The 17,644-nt window shown below is 42.9% G+C and overlaps 1 protein-coding gene across 3 annotated transcripts in view; it reads left to right on the top strand.

The window, feature by feature from the left end:
• DOCK8 (dedicator of cytokinesis 8) overlaps positions 1 to 17,644 on the top strand; it is a 719,019-nt gene that overhangs the window by 335,155 nt on the left and 366,220 nt on the right. For all 3 annotated transcript variants that reach the window (XM_086961229.1, XM_086961230.1, XM_086961231.1), the window contains 2 exons: positions 393 to 486; positions 7,080 to 7,242. In XM_086961229.1, coding sequence (XP_086817355.1) covers positions 393 to 486; positions 7,080 to 7,242 — 257 coding nt within the window. The remainder of the gene's footprint in view (positions 1 to 392; positions 487 to 7,079; positions 7,243 to 17,644) is intronic.

Raw genomic sequence — 17,644 nt, 5'->3', positions numbered from 1 at the left:
CGGCAGCAGGAAAAAAAAGTCATTATCAAAAAGGACCTCCAAAGCTGCCTTTTTACTTATTTTCACTTCAAGAAGTTACAAGCTGCAGACTTTGAAACTTTTGATATCCCTAAATAGAGATACAATATTTGAAAAAGCCTGATAAAAAAGAAGAGTGACGCATATTTCAAGTGTGTGTTGATGTCAAACCATCAAAGGCAAGTGTGGTGTATGTGGTACAAGGGACATGAACTTAGCAACAAATAACGGACCTACATTATCAATAAATGCATACAAAAATGCATAAATCAATATATATGTGTAATGTTTGCGGGTTAACTCGCCTTTGCAAATGTTGATTTCCGCAGAAAGTGGCGCTGTACAGAAATATCTAATTGCCTTTCTGCTTCTAGGAAGGAGAAAAACTTAGCGATGAGGATTTATTCAAGTTTTTGGGTGACTACAAAAGATCCTCTTCCTTACAAAGAAGAGTTAAATCCATACCAGGTAAGAAAGTAACTTCTTACGTGTTATTGCTGGACTTCTTTCTCTCCGCATTGAAACCCTTTTTTTCTTTATGTTCTTCTGACTGCATTGATAACCTCGAGAATGTGTCATTCAGTGTTGTTGTGGTCAGGACAATAAACCTCTGAATTTAACTGGGGACATACATCATATACTAGTGGGCCTCACCTGGCCACACGAGCATGGGCATTGTTTCCTCACCCCGAAAAGTAGTTATCCCGCAGAATAATCGCTTGTTGCCTTTGCAGTGGCATCTCTCGTCGTTTTCCTATTCTGAAGATAGAACGTTTCAATCCAACATACAATAAATTGTTGAAAGGCAAGAGTTCATATCTATGTATCTGTCATGTACTCCTAGTGTGCTTTTAAGGTATTTGCAGGTGTGACCATCTTTAGGGAACATTGTGGTTATGACCTTGTTGGCAACCCTTCCAACCCATTGAATCTGCTTGGAGGTGGATGCTGCTGTATCATTCTCACCAATTCTTTTTTGCTGTATTTTCCTAATCAGCTATGGCGAATGCAAAAAAAAATTATTCCATTGTTTATGTGGAGGACTGATCATACGTGTTCTTTCACGATAGGGAATCCCCACCCACTGCACAATTCTAGATCATTGTTTTATGTGAAATGAGCCAAAGTCCTAAATTTGATATCAAAACAGAATAAAACTGTATCTGTCCCGGGTTCTGATAGATGAGATCAAAGTATTATGGTCCCCCGAAGATATAGGGTCACCTAAGACCTTTTGGTTTCTGTCAGGGTGCACAACCAATCACAGGGCTATATCTCATGATCTACTAGTCACCTTCAAAAACTTCTAGTGGTCCGACTGTACTGGGGGGAAAGCAAGCTTTCCAGTAGCTTCAGGATATTGGGAAGACCATAATACTTTGATCTCATCTATCAGAACTCGGGACAGATACAGTTTTATTCTGTTTTGATATCAAATTTTGGACTTTACCCTTGATCAAAGCTCTATATTGCAGTGTTGTTCAAGCGTTTGATGATGAACCCTCTCTTGGGAGTAGGACAGACGTTAAGATGATTATATTTGTGTCTGATGTAGCATAGCTTTCTTCACTGTATAATGGAAGTAAAGCTCAGAACTTACTACAGCAAGTTTGTATGATGTGCACAGAATTTTCTTTGCATTTGGAAAGTTGAGACACTCGTGCTGCCCAGGTTTCCTGCTCTAGTTCGAGCTACTTAGAGTACTTTCTGATACTAATTTCGAAATTGAAACCTCAAACATCTGCAAATATGGAGCTTATTTACAAGCCTATTGAGCCACTAGTGAGTCACTGTTTTGACGCACTGGTGTGGCAATGAACTTGCCCATATTTACAAGGCCAGGTAAAGTTGCTCTGTGTGACATTTCATGGCCTTGTAAATAGGGGCCCCTTTCACACATTATTCTGTGTGAAAGTATCATTCCATGGGTGTTGCTGTGGGTGTCCCTCGCAACATCCATGGAACCTCACACAGTCCCAGATGTACAACATTTTGTAAAGCTGGGAGTGCATCAGAATCCTACACCTCCCTATGGAAGGCTTCGGAATGGCGCAAAGAGGAGAAATACTTATATTTCTCCTTGTTTTTTTCTATTCCCAGGGGAAAATGTTTTTAATTATTGTTTTTGTGCAGAAAGGTGTTCCTTCCTCCACAAAAACAATCAGCACCTCAGCGCAGGCACCCTTGCAATATGATCCAAGGGTGCCTACGCTGGCCTTGGCAGCCTGTTGTGTGCCACTACAGGGGGAAGCCCAGGGATTCTTTGTATTGTTGTTAATAGGACTCATCCCTGTGCTTTGAAAATTATGCACTACGGCGCAACTAAATGGCTTGCGGCGCCATACTGCATTATTTTCTTGTAGATGAGGCCCATGGTACATTTTTCTAGTGACATGCACTGGGCTTTCCCCCTTTCCCCAAAAGCTTTCCACAATCTAGCCTAGAACAGGCTTATTTTTCACATATGAAAATTCGCAAACGAGCGCTGGGTAGGGCGAAATCGCCGGTCCCACCAGCTGGATCCCTCACGTTAGGACGGGGACACGCCCACTCGAGGCCACGCCCCCTTTTCGTCAATTTCACTCAAATAGCGCGCTGAACCACAAGCGCCCTGACAGCCAGTCAGCTCCTGAGGCACAGCCGGGAGCAGCAGTGTAATTTGTGTTTTTAACTGTGTAAAAACTGAAAAATTTTAACTTTGCTTAAAAACTTACCCACTTGTCTGCCGCACGATCACTGTGCACAGGCACTCATTGGAGAGCAAAAATGAGCGCTGGGTAGGGCGAAATCGCCGGTCCCACCAGCTGGATCCCTCACGTTAGGACGGGGACACGCCCACTCGAGGCCACGCCCTCTTCACTGCCCCCTTGCCATAAACATGTGCATGTGCCGGAAGCGCAGCGGACGAGCGCAGCGGGCGCGACGAATGCGCGCCGAAGGCGCGCATAAGGCAAGCTCGTCTGCGCTCGTCCGCGCCGAGTCCGGGCCTAGGGCCACCCCCCTTACACCCCTGACTACGAAACCCAGGCAATACAGCCCCGAAAAACTCTTAGAGCTAAGACTCCTACAAAAGAACTGTAGCCAGCATCCTTACCACGTTGAATGTCTCCCGTATACATGCAACCTCTGCAAATCCACCCTCAAGCCCCTCCCACCCTCGGACCAGTGCCATGAGCACCGCATGTTCTTGCTGAACTGTAGGTCTCTGTCCAAGCATAAGAACGAATTTGCACTCTTGATGGAGGAGTACAAGCCCGACATTGTTTTCCTAACGGAAACCTGGCTCACCTTAGACTCGGACCCAGCCTTGGTTACAGCCATTCCCCCTGGCTTTCAAATCTCCCGCCAAGACCGCCCAAAAGGCAGAGGAGGAGGATTAGCAATCGTTCACAAAGAGCAGTTCCTCTGCCGAATTATTGCAGAAAGCATCCCAGACTGCGAAAGCCTAGCGTTTAGTCTGGAGCTCTCGCCGAACAACTGCTTCTCAGGCACCCTCATATACAGACCCCCCGGCCCCCCAAAACAATTCCACATCCAACTAGCACGGATTGTGGCAGAACGTGTCAGCAGTACCGCCAATTTCACATTGTTGGGTGACCTTAACTTTCACTTCGATTCCAAACTAGATCACACAGCAGCTCTTCTTACCGACGACCTTGCCGCGTTACAATTACACCAACTGGTCAGCTCCCCTACCCATGATCAAGGACACCTGCTTGACCCAGTTTTCAGTAATTGTACTAATTTGACAACTAGTCCACCTCTCCCCCTCCCCTGGACTGACCATCTACTGGTCCCTTTTTTATGGCACACCCCCAGACCCCCAGCCACCAAACCCACTATAAGAATAGCCAGACCGTGGTCCCGCCTCCCTATCGAGACATGGACCAAAAAACTGTCCAGCAACACCCCCCCGCTTAATGAGGACCCATGCTTCGCAAACCTTTCTTATGAGGAATGGATCACCAAGTCACTCGATCTTTCCCTACCTAAACGGAAAACCACCACAAAACGCTGTCAAAAATCAGCTCCATGGTACTCTGAACCCCTCAGAACTACAAAACGTCAGTGTAGACAAGCGGAAAGGAAATGGCGCCTGGACTCTTTGCCAGAAAACAAAATCCAATACCAAAAACTACTCAAAATATATAAAGAACAAATCAAGGCCAGCAAAACAGCCTATTTCGCCAACGAAATTATCCTAGCGAAATCCAAACCCAGGGAAATTTTCCGTATCGTGAAAAGCCTCACCAAATTACCACCCAGTCTAGATGAGACCAAGACCGCAGTACACTGCAACAACATGGCAGATTTTTTCCTGCAAAAAATTACTACCATTTATGAATCATTCCCTGCTCCTCCCAACACCCTCTCTACCGCGAGCAATTCTGACCTGAACTCCTCCCCCACTTTGGACCACTTTGCTCTTCTTAACCTCTCGACTCTTGAGTCCTTGGCAAAAAAAGTCAAATCCGGGTCTCCGGGGGACCCAGCCCCGCCAGACATCATTATGTCAGCCTCGGCTATCACCCTGCCCGTCATAATGGACCTCCTTAACTCCTCCATTACTACTGGCGTAGTCCCGCCACAATGGAAACAAGCCATGGTCCGAGCACTATTAAAGAAGCCCAATCTGGATCCCTCGAACCTCAGTAACTACCGGCCAATCTCTCTCCTTCCCTGGCTTAGTAAAATCCTAGAGAGACACATTAACAGCCAGTTGATCAAATATCTCGAAAACCACCAGCTTCTTGATCCTACCCAAACGGGCTTCAGACCAAGACATGGCACCGAAACCGCGCTCCTCATGGTCACCGAGGAATCCAGAAACATCCTGGATCAGGGAGGATCAGTGGCAGTGATCCTCCTTGACTTAAGCGCGGCTTTCGACACGGTCAGCCATGACATACTGCTGGACCGCATGGCAAACATCGGCATAAAGGACAAAGCTTTGTCTTGGTTTGAATCCTTTTTACAGGACAGATCCTTTCGGGTATTTGATGGAACATCTTCCTCTACCAGCAGACCATCAAAATGTGGAGTCCCGCAGGGCTCCTCACTGAGCCCGGCGCTCTTCAACATATATATGAGGCCACTGGCTGAAGTTGTTCGTCAGCATGGAATTAAGATCATTTCATATGCTGACGACACTCAGCTAGTGGTCTCACTGGCACAGGAGGCTAACCATACCTCGAAAGGAGGGCTGAGGAAATGCCTAGAGGAAGTCAAGGACTGGATGTCCTCCTCCTCATTAAAAATGAATGGAGACAAGACAGAGCTTATGCTCCTGGGCCCTGCCAACCCTAACTCCCTCAGCACTCTATGGCCACCCTGCCTGGGTACCCCTCCGGCCCCAAAGGACAGCATCAAGAGCCTTGGGGTGTGGCTAGACAGATCTCTGTCCTTCGGCACCCAATCCACCAAACTGGCAGCCGCCTGCTTCGGCCTCCTTAGAGTGCTAAGGAAGGTACTCCATCTTCTACCGATGGAGGCAAAACAAGTAGCCATTCAGGGCCTTATCCAGTCACGACTGGATTATAACAACGCCCTTTATCTCGCCGCCCCAGAGTACACGATACGGAGACTACAGACGGTGCAGAACTGTGCCGCGCGCACTTTGCTTCAGATTCCTCGACGTCAATCAGTCAAAAATGGACTGAAAAAACTGCATTGGCTACCCATTCCCCAAAGAATACAATTCAAAGCCTTATGCATTGCGCACCAGGCGTTCTGGAAAACGGGCCCTCTCATCACTCGCAACCTAGTGTCACACTACCTTCCCACTAGGAATCTGCGATCCAACCAGACCTTCACGGCCACAATTCCCAAAATAAAAAAATCCAGAACTGGCGGTAGGACTTTCACCTACAATGCTTCCAAGCTATGGAACACCCTACCCCTCCACCTAAGGAAAAATCCTAATCTTACCTCATTCAGGAAACAGCTAAAAACATTCCTCTTCAATACTGCCCAATAACGCCCTGGCTACCTCCTCTTGTTCTGTTGGTTTCTTAGCGCTTGGACGCCCCCGGGCAGCAATCGCGCTCTACAAATCGACATACAAATACAAATACAAAATACAAACAAAATGTAGGTGTGTGCAAATTGTCTTGAAAGCAGAATATTCCACTCCCCCCATTAAGAGAGAGATGTAGTGGAATATAAATATATGCATGGACATGTGTGAGCCTTTACAGTTTTATACGCGTCCCTACTGTTCCCATAGTTGAAGGGGTAGAAGGGTGACAGCCTGATGACATCAGCAAGTCCCTTCACCAAGCCTTACTTTCTTTTTTAGCAGACAACTTTATATTTGATTTGAGATTTGCATTCAAATTGTATTAAATATGCTTAGTTAATAAAAATCATTGTATATTAAAAAGGAACACAAGAAAAAATGTGTTTTAAAATTACTGTAGAAAGACATCTAGAGGTTTTACGATGCTAACAACATTGCTCATAAAAAATGAAGCACATTTAGAAAATATTTTTGAAGTACTCATCATGGGTGTATTGACTTTAAAGCGAAGCCGACTGCAATTTACATGGCTTCACTAATACACCATAGCTCATGGGAACCAATGAATAACTGAGCCATGGGTCTGTGCCCTCTGCTCTGTTATACTTGGCGGCTAGGGCCGACGTTGCAAATCCACCATCTGACCACAGCGTTCACCCCATCCACTTCTGGTAGGTCCTGATTGTGAATCAGGACTTAGCGGTTCAGTAATTGGGCACATTTGCAGGGATAGTCAGCCCATCGCAAATGTGCTCACAAGGTTTATGAATCCTGGGTCAATGTGTTTGTTCAACAAATGTTCCCCAAAAAGTACCAACTCGTCTCCCCTTATTTACTGTTGGCATCTACGCCCACTTCCCTAGTTCTTGCAGTGGTCCCATCTTCATTCGAAGCTAGAAGTCCTCGAATGAATCAGTAGCCATCACTCCCTCCTACCACGTCACACCTGTACATGTTCCATGCATCTCATTGACTTGTTTGTAGCATTCCGTGCACAGCCCATGTCAGCGTTGTTTCCTCTCTGGATCTTGTTTGTCTCAAGGTACTATGAAGCTGGAAGTCTCCCCAGTGTTCGAAGGCCTCAGTTCCTGTGTTACTCCAGAGTTATTACCCGTGAAACCTTTTCCAGAAAGTCGCTGCCGACCCACCAAAGAAATTCTTGAGTTCCCAGTTCGTGAAGTTTATGTTCCCCACACCATCTATAGGTAAGGAACCTTTTACAAAGACCTAGCTATTGTGATGAATTGTAAAGTAATAAAGTATTATTCTGTTGAGAATGGAAGCAATTTCTTCAGCAAGTGACACCATCGATGTCTAATAAACATGCTCCTGTCATTCTCTGGTCTGTGCAGGCCTTAGCTGCCAGAAGGAAAATGGATGCTTTAAAATATGGCCGACACAAGCAATCCCATTGTTACAATGAGTAAACAAAACAGGAGAGAAACATTCAATGATGTATGAGAACCAACTCACGCATTCATTCATCCAAGGTTGATAGACTGTGTACCATTAAAATATTACAGCTTGTTATTGTAGGTGCTATGCAAAGGCAAAACTATGGTAGCAAGAGTTGTGTAATACACTATAGTATAATTATAAATATTCATCTGGGTTATTTTGGGTTTTTCATCTCCTGCAGATGCTAATGTATGCATTTCGTTATTGGCTTGTATAGTGCTGTGTCAACATACTGCGGGTACATGGGCCTGTTTTGCCAGTTTCCTATGGCAGCGGAAGAGTTAAATGTGAGGTCAAAGCTAACTATGTTGTGTCCTCCGCTGTGGGTGCTTCGTGTGGTTCTGTCCAGGTGTGGTGGTGTCTGCCCTCCGCATGCATGGGAAGAATGCCCTCTTGACCACTGATTGTGCTCTTGACTCTTGTGATTCATATTTCCAAAGTGTAGCATCCACTTTTGGTTCACTAAAGCCAAGCAAAAGCTCAACACATTGCCGTAGCAGGAGAAGGCATGCACTAGGCTTGCCTAAGTGACAATTTGCATACCCACCCCAAATGCTTTTGACTTGATTCTGCAGTAAAACTCCTGATAAAAGTCTGATTTCGAGGGAGGGTGTGGCTGATAACACCTAACATTTGTTTACTGCTTTGCATAATTTTTATGTAGATTGTTTTTTACTCTCAATAACATTAGAATTCTTCGGGTGGCACTCAAAGTATCACTCTGGGAACCAGAAACAAGCGGAAAGCACCAATCGACCTTTAACATGTCTACCTTTTCCTCGCAAACTCACATTTGTTGTAACATTGGTAGGGCACTATTGAAGCTGAACGATGAGTGTTTGCTCTGTTCATTTTTTATACATTCTTCATTTGGTTGATTTGTGGGCGAAAACTATTAACAAAGCGTTCTACATGGTGTATGTGTGCTCAGCAGTAGAGGATTAATTTTTTCTTCCCAAAAAAGAGTCTGAAGTATCTGCCATGTTCTCTCATAATGAAATATGTAGGATAATCCTGTATTCCTTAGGTATTGTAGGTAGCTAAGTGAAGAAGGGTTGTATATGCTTTGACTCTTTCATAGGGCAGTTAGCATCTTCGTGTTTAATAACATCTTGAACTTGGGGAGGCAAAGCATTATTCGTTTCCGCAAAAAGATTTATGTAGCCCGATGGTTGTGAAAGTACAGATACACTTAATTGTACAGGCATCACAAAGCATTAGCCCGTTCACGGCATAATATCAATGTCATAATCATTTCTGAATATAGTGTCTACGGTATCACGTTTTGAGCCCTTCGTTTATATATATATATATATATATATATATATATATATATATATATATATATATATATATATATATATATATTATATATATATTATATATATAAAAGCCCAGCTATTATTTGTTCCCTTTTTAGACCCTTATTTTTAAAACTTAGAAATAAAGAACCTCTCTGTACTACATACCGATGGTCTTCTGTGGTTGTTGTCTGTGCCTCTGTAACCACTGAGTAGAAGAGACTGCAGCGTGATGAGTAATATATTTATATATACACACACGCATACCTATATATTACCCAGTGGTCGTCACCACTGGGTAGTTATAGTTAGAGCAGCTGTTCCATAGGAAAAGCGTTGTTTTGTGTTACTAATAACTTTGGCCCCGTTTGACGAATATCTACAAAAACTTCCAAAAAGGTCAAATTTTTGTGCATGGAAAGCTTCAGGAGGATCCATCAAGCAGGGCCAAGAAAAAAGAAGGGGTCCTAAAACTCATAAGCCCATGCAGTTTCCATAGACTTCTTTAGACAGGTCTAATCAGCAAAAACTGCTGAACGGAATTACACCAAATTTGGCAGGAAGCTAGATCTTAGCCCGCAGATTGTGCTTTTTGTAATTTGGTGTAAATTGTTCAGTAGTTCTTTTAGAAATTAAGAGTCAAAAATATTTTTATATCTGGACATTTGGGTCATTGGGGTCCAGCCGAGCAGATTTGGCTGTTCCCGTTGGGCTGGTTGTGCCCTGTTGGCAGAGCACTGATGGGAAGCGACTGTGGTGGTGGGGAAATAGGTAAGTGGGATTCTTTTTTTTTACATAAAAGACATATATGTTGTGCATGTGTACAAATGTGCATGTGAGTTATATGTAGTGAGCATATTTTGTACATTCTACATTGCACGCCACCAACATTGTATACCCGCACACACCCCGACCACCTACCTATGATTCCATCAAAGCGGTGTAGCTGTCCGTCGTGGTCAGGGTGCAGCAGGACAGGGAGGACCTTTGTGAGAAGGAAGATGGCGTCTGTGTGAGCGGCCGCAGCAGCAGTGCTCCGCGGTGCAGGGCAGCATACATCACAGAAAATACTTTCTCTACATCCCTACGCCTTTACATTTCGGGTGCTCCCAATCACTATGATTTCCTGCATCAATCTGATCAGCCATTCTGAGCTGCATCACGTTTTTTTTCCAGTCTGCAGCATTACTGCAACACTAGACCCGAGAAACTCCGCCTGAAAGATCGAGCCACATTTTTATATTGTAATATGGAAGCAGCGCACCGGTAAGGATTGATCGTGAACTAAACCTTCTGACTTTGTTCTCAATACTCAAATGCTCGAAAACTAACAGCTAAACTGTTAAAAAGCCAAATGCTAAATGCTGTCACCACCGTTACCGTTACCGTTATCCTATCACTTATCCTATCACTGTTTGGCTCCAGCCCTTGTGCTCCCTGTGCTCACATGACTATAACCGGCTAAGGGCTGCTAAGGACTCTCTCTCACTACCTCTCACTACCTCTCTTGCCTTTCACAATTCTTTCGTCCTGCGCTCTCACCTCTGACTCTCCCTCGTCATCTACAAGTGATTTACTTCAAAATATCGCCAACAACAACGCCTGCTCGCTCAGCTGACACCCTCTCTGATGCCCTCTCCTCCTCAATTCATACAAAACACCGAAAATCGTTCCCTCACCTTGCCTCGTCTTGTCTTCATGGTTCCAAACTTCATCTGCTAACACAAGAGCAGGGGTTTTAAATCTCACGCAGGCGCCGTACTCCACGTTTCTCGTTGCCAGGGTAACGCAGGGAGCTGGCTTAAGAAGGAGAGAGAAGGAAAGAGCAGGGGGAGCAGAGGGGGTGAATGCGAATGCTGCTCATAGGCAGAACACATTTACTGAGAGGGAGACTCTGTCTTGGAGGCAGTACTGGGTTTGGAACTGTGACCACTTCATTTGCCCTACCTGATACAGTGATAAATATACCGATAAATATCGTTTTTTTATCTATAACTAGGGCAACCAAATCTCAACTGCTTAGACTGTGTAGACTGTGTAAAACTTGCCCCTCTGTCACCGATATCTCACGGAGTGTGGTAAATCTCTTGAAGAAAACTAAGTACAAAAAGGGCCAGAAGAGCAGTGAAATCTTCCTAAAAAAACACTCTTATTGGAAGAAAGGAGTCCAAGAAGTCAAAGGAAGACGACCGCAGCAGGATTCACAGACGGACCTACAGACACCAGGGAAGAATCAGAGATTGATCGCAGCACTATATCAGGATACAGATATGGAGAGGGTCACTGGAGAGGGCAGAGAGGATGGAGAAGAGGAGCTAGCAGCGCAAAACGACCAGAAAATCGCAGAGAGTCAAAAAAGCCAGAAAATACAAACAGCAACGCTAACATTAAGCAATACGGGACGTGACAGAGAGAAGAGGGATGAAGGCGCACTCCTACAAGGAGATACACTGATCCAAGAAAACCCGGCACACTCAAAGGGCGTGATAAGCCTAGGAAATCAAAATGATGAGGGTGCCGAAACTGAAGAAATCCTTGAAGAGGCACACACCTCACATCTAATTAACAGACATAAAGGCCCTGAAACCAGGGGAGCTAGAGCAAAGGAAAAAGACTTGACAAGAAATGAATTCCAAGAGAAAAGGAAAACTAAAGATAAAAATGCAGAAAAGCTGGAAAAGGAAAGAGAAAGAGAAAAGGCAAGACGCAAGGAGATAGAGAAAGAGAAAGAGAAGGAGAAAGAGGCTAACAAGAAAAAAGAGAAAGGGGGAGAAACAGAGGAAATAGAGGAAAACATGAAGCTGGAGCTAATGGCCAAAAAAGCACAGAGATTACAGACTATAAAAAATTTAAAAGCCGCTGCCAAGAATACTGGACTACAGACAACATCCCAGCCAAGAATATCTAATATATTCAGCCCCCGACCCAAGGAGTGCCCGAGCGACACGTCAACAAAAGAAAAAGCACAGAGCCAACTGCAAAGCAAGAACTTTAGAGAGCTGAATGAGCTGAATGAAAACTGTAAAGATGCTCAGAGTGTGGTCCTAACTGATGCCAACTCCGATGCCAACCCTGAGGGGAATCATACCACAGGACTAGGCAAAGGAACCCTGAAAGCTGACCCCAATATGAGGGACAATGAGATAAGAGCATCCGTAAAAGCTGATACAGAGGCTGTTGAAATGATAATTAATCAGAGAGAGCAATCTGATCAAAAAAAGATGAATCAGGAAACTGAGAATCTACATCACTCTCTCAACATGCAAATGCAAATGCATCTAGCTGGGAATGAAATGCACTCAGTTAATCACTCACCTTCAGACGAAGACTCCGAATCAGAATTATATGAAACAGGGATGTCTATTTCAAGTGACTCAAGTGAATTAGGTGAACTAAGCGACACAAGTGAGTCAGGTCCCAGTGCGAAAATTGACTCTGTACCTTTGGAGATCTCTGGCTCCAACGATTCAAGATTACTCAGCGAAACTAACACTAGAAAGAAAAAGAGCGGGGGTAAAAAAAGGATAAAACATAAAAGAGGAAAAAATATGATGAACGAAGAGACCACAGACCCCGGTAACAACACAGACTATGCCATAAGCAGACCTAACTCTACCCGAAAAACACCAGGAGAAATATCACGTCAAAAAACAACTGAGCCTTCATTGAGCGAGGTACTAAGCTCAATAAAAAAATTTCATGAGGATGTGAAGAAAGATAGCCAAAGGAATCGCATGGCTATTGAAAAATTACAAGGCGCAGTAAAAAAAGTGGGTAACATTTGCTCTGAGATGTCTGAGCGAATGGTCATGGTGGAAACTCGCACCGAGAATCTCGAGACAGATATTGTGAAGCTCCAAAAAAACGAAAAAGAACAAGATGGAATAATAAAGGATCTCATGGCGAAAGTGGAAAATCATGAAAATAGATCTAGAAGGAACAATTTAAGGTTCCTTGGAATTCCAGAAAACTTTGAAGGGGACGACGCCAGAGGAGCAATGATTAACATTCTTAAAACTTCATTTCCGGAGCTGGAAGCCTGGGATATGGAAAGGGAGATACAGCGGGCTCATCGGTTTCCTCTAAGGCCATCAAAACATTCTAATAAACATCATCAATATCCCAGGGCAATGCTGGTCTACTTTGGCAACTTTCTTCTCCGAGAAGCAATCTATGACCTAGCCAGACCTACCACTCAAAGAGAACATAGGGGATTCAAATTTTTTGTTAGACCGGACTTCGCCCACTCTACTGTCGAGCGAAGATGGAAAATGCGCCAGCTATTTGGACCTTTTGAAAAAATTGGAGCAAAAGTATTTTTGCAAAACCCGGCATGCCTGAAAATCATATTCAAAGGCACAACAAGATACTTTAATAGCGAAGTACAGGCAGAAGACTATTTACGAGAAATCTCAGGGACTGGATCACTAAACTCAGGGAAATAACGCAAAACCACATAAAGGGACTTATACAAGGAATAGATAAGCTGAATTAACTATTCCAATATGTATTAATTAGGAACCATCCCCTACTGAAGCGTTAAGAATTAAATAGAATGAATAGGCAGGCTGGAAAATATATTTAGTTTATAAAGTTAAGTGTGAAATGTTATCATATTATTTAGGTTTCTGTTAAGTGGGGACTAGATGAGTATATAATACATATTATTAAACTAGCCCAGCCCGCGGGGCCCGCTTTCACGGATGTCACACCCCTGGTCCAGCGAGGGTCAGGTAACCTTCAAAGGTGGTGGAGGGTGGGGGGAGGGAATGAGGGTGGGGGGTCTAGGGGGAAGGTCAGACAGAAATTTTACAAACCACAGAGAAAAAGATAAGTATATAATTACAGTTAATACATTACTTATGGGTAAACATCTTTATAAAATACTTAGTACAAATAAATGGGTGCAGTAAAGATTATGTCACTTAATATCTGCGGCCTAAATGATATTAAGAAGAGACAGGCTGTAGCGGTAGGCCTACAAACCTCGGGTCCCAATATAGTATGTATTCAGGAGACGCATATCAAAGGTTCACAGCTACATCTTTTAAAAACATTGGGATACAAATTAATCTGCGCTACTACTCAGGGAGCTCGTGTTAGGGGGGTGGCAATCTTATCTAGAGGCGGGGGCCTAAGTTTCAACCGATGCAAAACAGATAAATTCGGCAGGTGGGCAATCACGGAATGTCAACTTGAACAATCACAATTAATTACTATATGTTCAATCTATGGGAGCAATTGTGATGATCCCACCCTGATAAATGAAATTTCTACTGAACTTGCACATTGGCCACTACCAGTACTCATCTGTGGGGATCTCAATATTAATTTACCCTCCGACTGGTCAATGAATGATAATTGGGTATATCATGGGAGGAAACCTAAAGTGTTTAAGGCCCTAAAACATTTATGTCATATGCATGGACTTCTGGATGGGTGGCAGATCTCTAACTCTGAGGATCCTGGCTACACCTTTTTTTCAAATCCACACCGGGTTCATGCAAGGCTTGACTATTTTCTTTTATCACAAACATTAAGCCATATTATACAAATAGAAAAGCTGCCCCGAGTACTCTCTGACCACAATCCTCTAATATGCACCCTAGAGCAGAGACAATGGGTCCAGAAGCCAAGAAATTGGACCTTCGAGAAATCCCTGCTCCTTGAAGAAGACTATTGCAATCACATGCGAGCATGGATTCCCAATTTTCTGGAAAATAATGTAGGGAGTACCTCTATAGAGATAGTATGGGACGCACTAAAATCCGGAATCCGAGGAGAAACTACACAATACTCAATAAGGGTCAATATATTTGCAAGGGACCAATATAAAGCGCTATTAGGGAAATTACAGGACTCAGAAGAAGAACTCATTAGGGCAACACGCGATTCTTTAACGGTAGAAGAACTCACCAAATTTCAATATCAAGTGACAATAGATAAGGCTGCTATCATGAACACATTTATCACCAAAGCGGTGAAAAAAGCCACAGCTCATAGTGAAAAAACTTATGAAGTAAGTGAATCAGTTGGCCATCAATTAGCCGTACGTATGAGGCAACAAACCTCTCAGAATCTCATACGGGAAATATCAGACCCAGTGGAAGGCTTAATCACAGAAAGTGATAAAATTAGAGAGGCTTTCTGGCACTTTTATAGTATTTTATACTCAGAGGAAACAGGGGCCGATACAGACAGTATGAGAGAATACCTAAATCAGGGACCATCTAGTAGACTTACCGAAGAAGATCAGGATGATCTAGAAGAGATACCAGATATGGAAGAGATTTTAGAGGCAGTGAAGGCTTTGCCTAGAGGAAAGGCAACTGGCCTGGACTCTATCCCTCTAGAGTTTTATATTACTTTCCTAGATCAAATCAAAGAGATTTTTTTAAATCTATGTGTTCATATATTTAACAAGGGACAACCACCAAAGTCCTGGTCAAAAGCCAAAATAGTCATATTCTTGAAGAAAGATAAACCACCAGATCAGATGGGCTCCTACCGCCCTATCACTTTAATCAACGTGGACTCAAAAATATATTCCAAATTAATAGCGAATCGAATAGCACCATTAATACATAAACTTATCTCAAATTCCCAGCACGGGTTTGTACCAGGAAGAGGAACTACAGACCACATTCATAGAGTGATTACCCTGTTTGACAGTACAGAAGTGACGGGAGACCCAATGGCGCTTATCCTTTTAGACGCTGAAAAAGCATTTGATCGGGTCTCCTGGTCATTTCTGTGGCTGGCAATGGGTCATCTGGGCTTTAAACACCGATTCATTCAGGCTGTACAAAAACTATATACTGACCCTAAAGCTGTAGTGATGGTAAATGGCAATCTCTCTAAAGAATTTAAAATATCAAGGGGAACTCGCCAGGGATGCCCATGCTCCCCATTGCTATTTGCTATCTACATTGATCCCTTTATTCGCAGTCTAGAATCTAATGTTGGGATTATCCCTATTCTGACCCAAGGTTATATGACTAAAACTCTTGCCTATGCCGATGACATCGCCATAGTGACATCAGATCCGACATTAGCCTTACCTATAATTGAAACTGAGGCAAAAAACTTTGGCAAAATGGCCGGCTATGCCCTCAACCAGAACAAAACCCAAGTAATCCTAAACGACAAATGCACTATGGTGGATCCTCGTGTGATAACAAAAGCGACCTACTTAGGGGTATGTATCTCCTCTAAACTCGATACAGTGGTAAAATTAAACTTCAGCCCCCTGCTAGATAAAATGCAGAAAGATCTTCACTGTTTGAATAACCTGCAACTATCTCTGATTGGCCGTGTAAATGCACTAAAAATGGTTTACTTCCCTAAACTGCTCTATATGTTCAGAGCAATTAATCTGGAAATTTCTGAATATTGGTTTAAACTGATGGAGCGTACTTTCTCCAGTTTTATTTGGTCTTATTCACAACCTCGAAGAGCCTACAAGCTCTTGACTCTCCCTAAAGAAAAAGGAGGCTTAGCCCTTCCTAATCTTAAGCTATATTATTGGGCTTGTATGCTTTCATATAATCATGAACTCTTCTTTCTATTAGACGATAATGAGATAGTCTCAGGGGAAGACCAACCATCGATTCACCAGCTGGTATTAGGTAATAAGAGCAAAGGCTATATGTGGCGATTTCTCTACGATAGCTACCACAAAAAGGTCCGCCTAAAAACCTTATTGGGAGGATTTAAAGCATGGAAAGCTGTGAGGAAATTACTGGGTATAGGACGACTCTCGCTTTACTCTCCTCTAAGCAACAATCCGGCCCTCCCCGAAATATTCAGAGATGCCTGTATTGATAGATGGAATATGGCAGGAATTACACATTTTGGATGTCTTATTTCAAATGAAGGGTTATACTCTTTTGAAACCTTGAGGGAAATATATCACTTGGAATGGAGGGATTTTTTTAAATATCTGCAAATCAGAGATTTTTTAACACGAAGGATTAGGGAAAATACCCCATTTGATAAAATACCGACAGCAGAAATCTTAAAAAGAACCAAAAAATTCACAATTGGTGAGATATATTCTCACCTGCTATTCCTCCTTCCAAACAATCTTGAGAAAACAGCACAGAAGTGGCAGGGGAAATTGGCAATCAGCATAGAAGAATTTAATTATGCATATGATTTATCTCAAACTATCCTCATGTCAACTAAACTGCAAACTCAGTTTTATAAAACCTGCTTTTTTATGTATTATACCCCTGATAGAATCGCCAAATGGGGAAGTGGGAGGGGTACATGTTGTTTTAGATGTACTTTATCTAATGCAGACAGCATACATATATTTTCCTCCTGTGCAAACTTATCCTCTTTAAAATTGAACATTGAACGGTTTCTAACTGATGTTCTAAAAACAGAAATAACCCTTTCTAATGAAATGATTTTGCTTGGGGCGACTAGTCTCGCAGAACTATCTCCTGGACACGAATTAATATTTATCGCAATGGCGGTCTTAAGAATCTGTATCGCCACCGCCTGGCTAGACCCTAACCCACCATCTTTTCAACAGTGGTTTTCTAGATTGTTAGCTATATTTAACTTAGAAATGGCTATATATAAAAGAAAAGGCAGAAGACGGAGGATCCGGGGATTAAAAATCTGGAATCCCTTAATTGAGTGGTCTCAATCCCAAGGCAATTCTTTGTAACATAAGGCCATAACCAGCGTGATCTAAGAACTGCCAAAATTGAATTTGTTATGGCTGTAATTTTTTTTTTTTTTTTTTAAATAATAATTATTTAGATGCTGTCTGTATCTACCCAAACAGACTGGAAATGTTTTGGCTGGTTGATTAACCTATTTACCTATTTAGCTA

The sequence above is a fragment of the Lissotriton vulgaris genome, chromosome 3_1 (assembly GCF_964263255.1).
Source record: "Lissotriton vulgaris chromosome 3_1, aLisVul1.2, whole genome shotgun sequence".
In the NCBI taxonomy this organism is placed as follows: domain Eukaryota; kingdom Metazoa; phylum Chordata; class Amphibia; order Caudata; family Salamandridae; genus Lissotriton; species Lissotriton vulgaris.
Note: the sequence above shows the minus strand (reverse complement) of the source record. Positions and strands in the feature narration are given on the sequence as shown.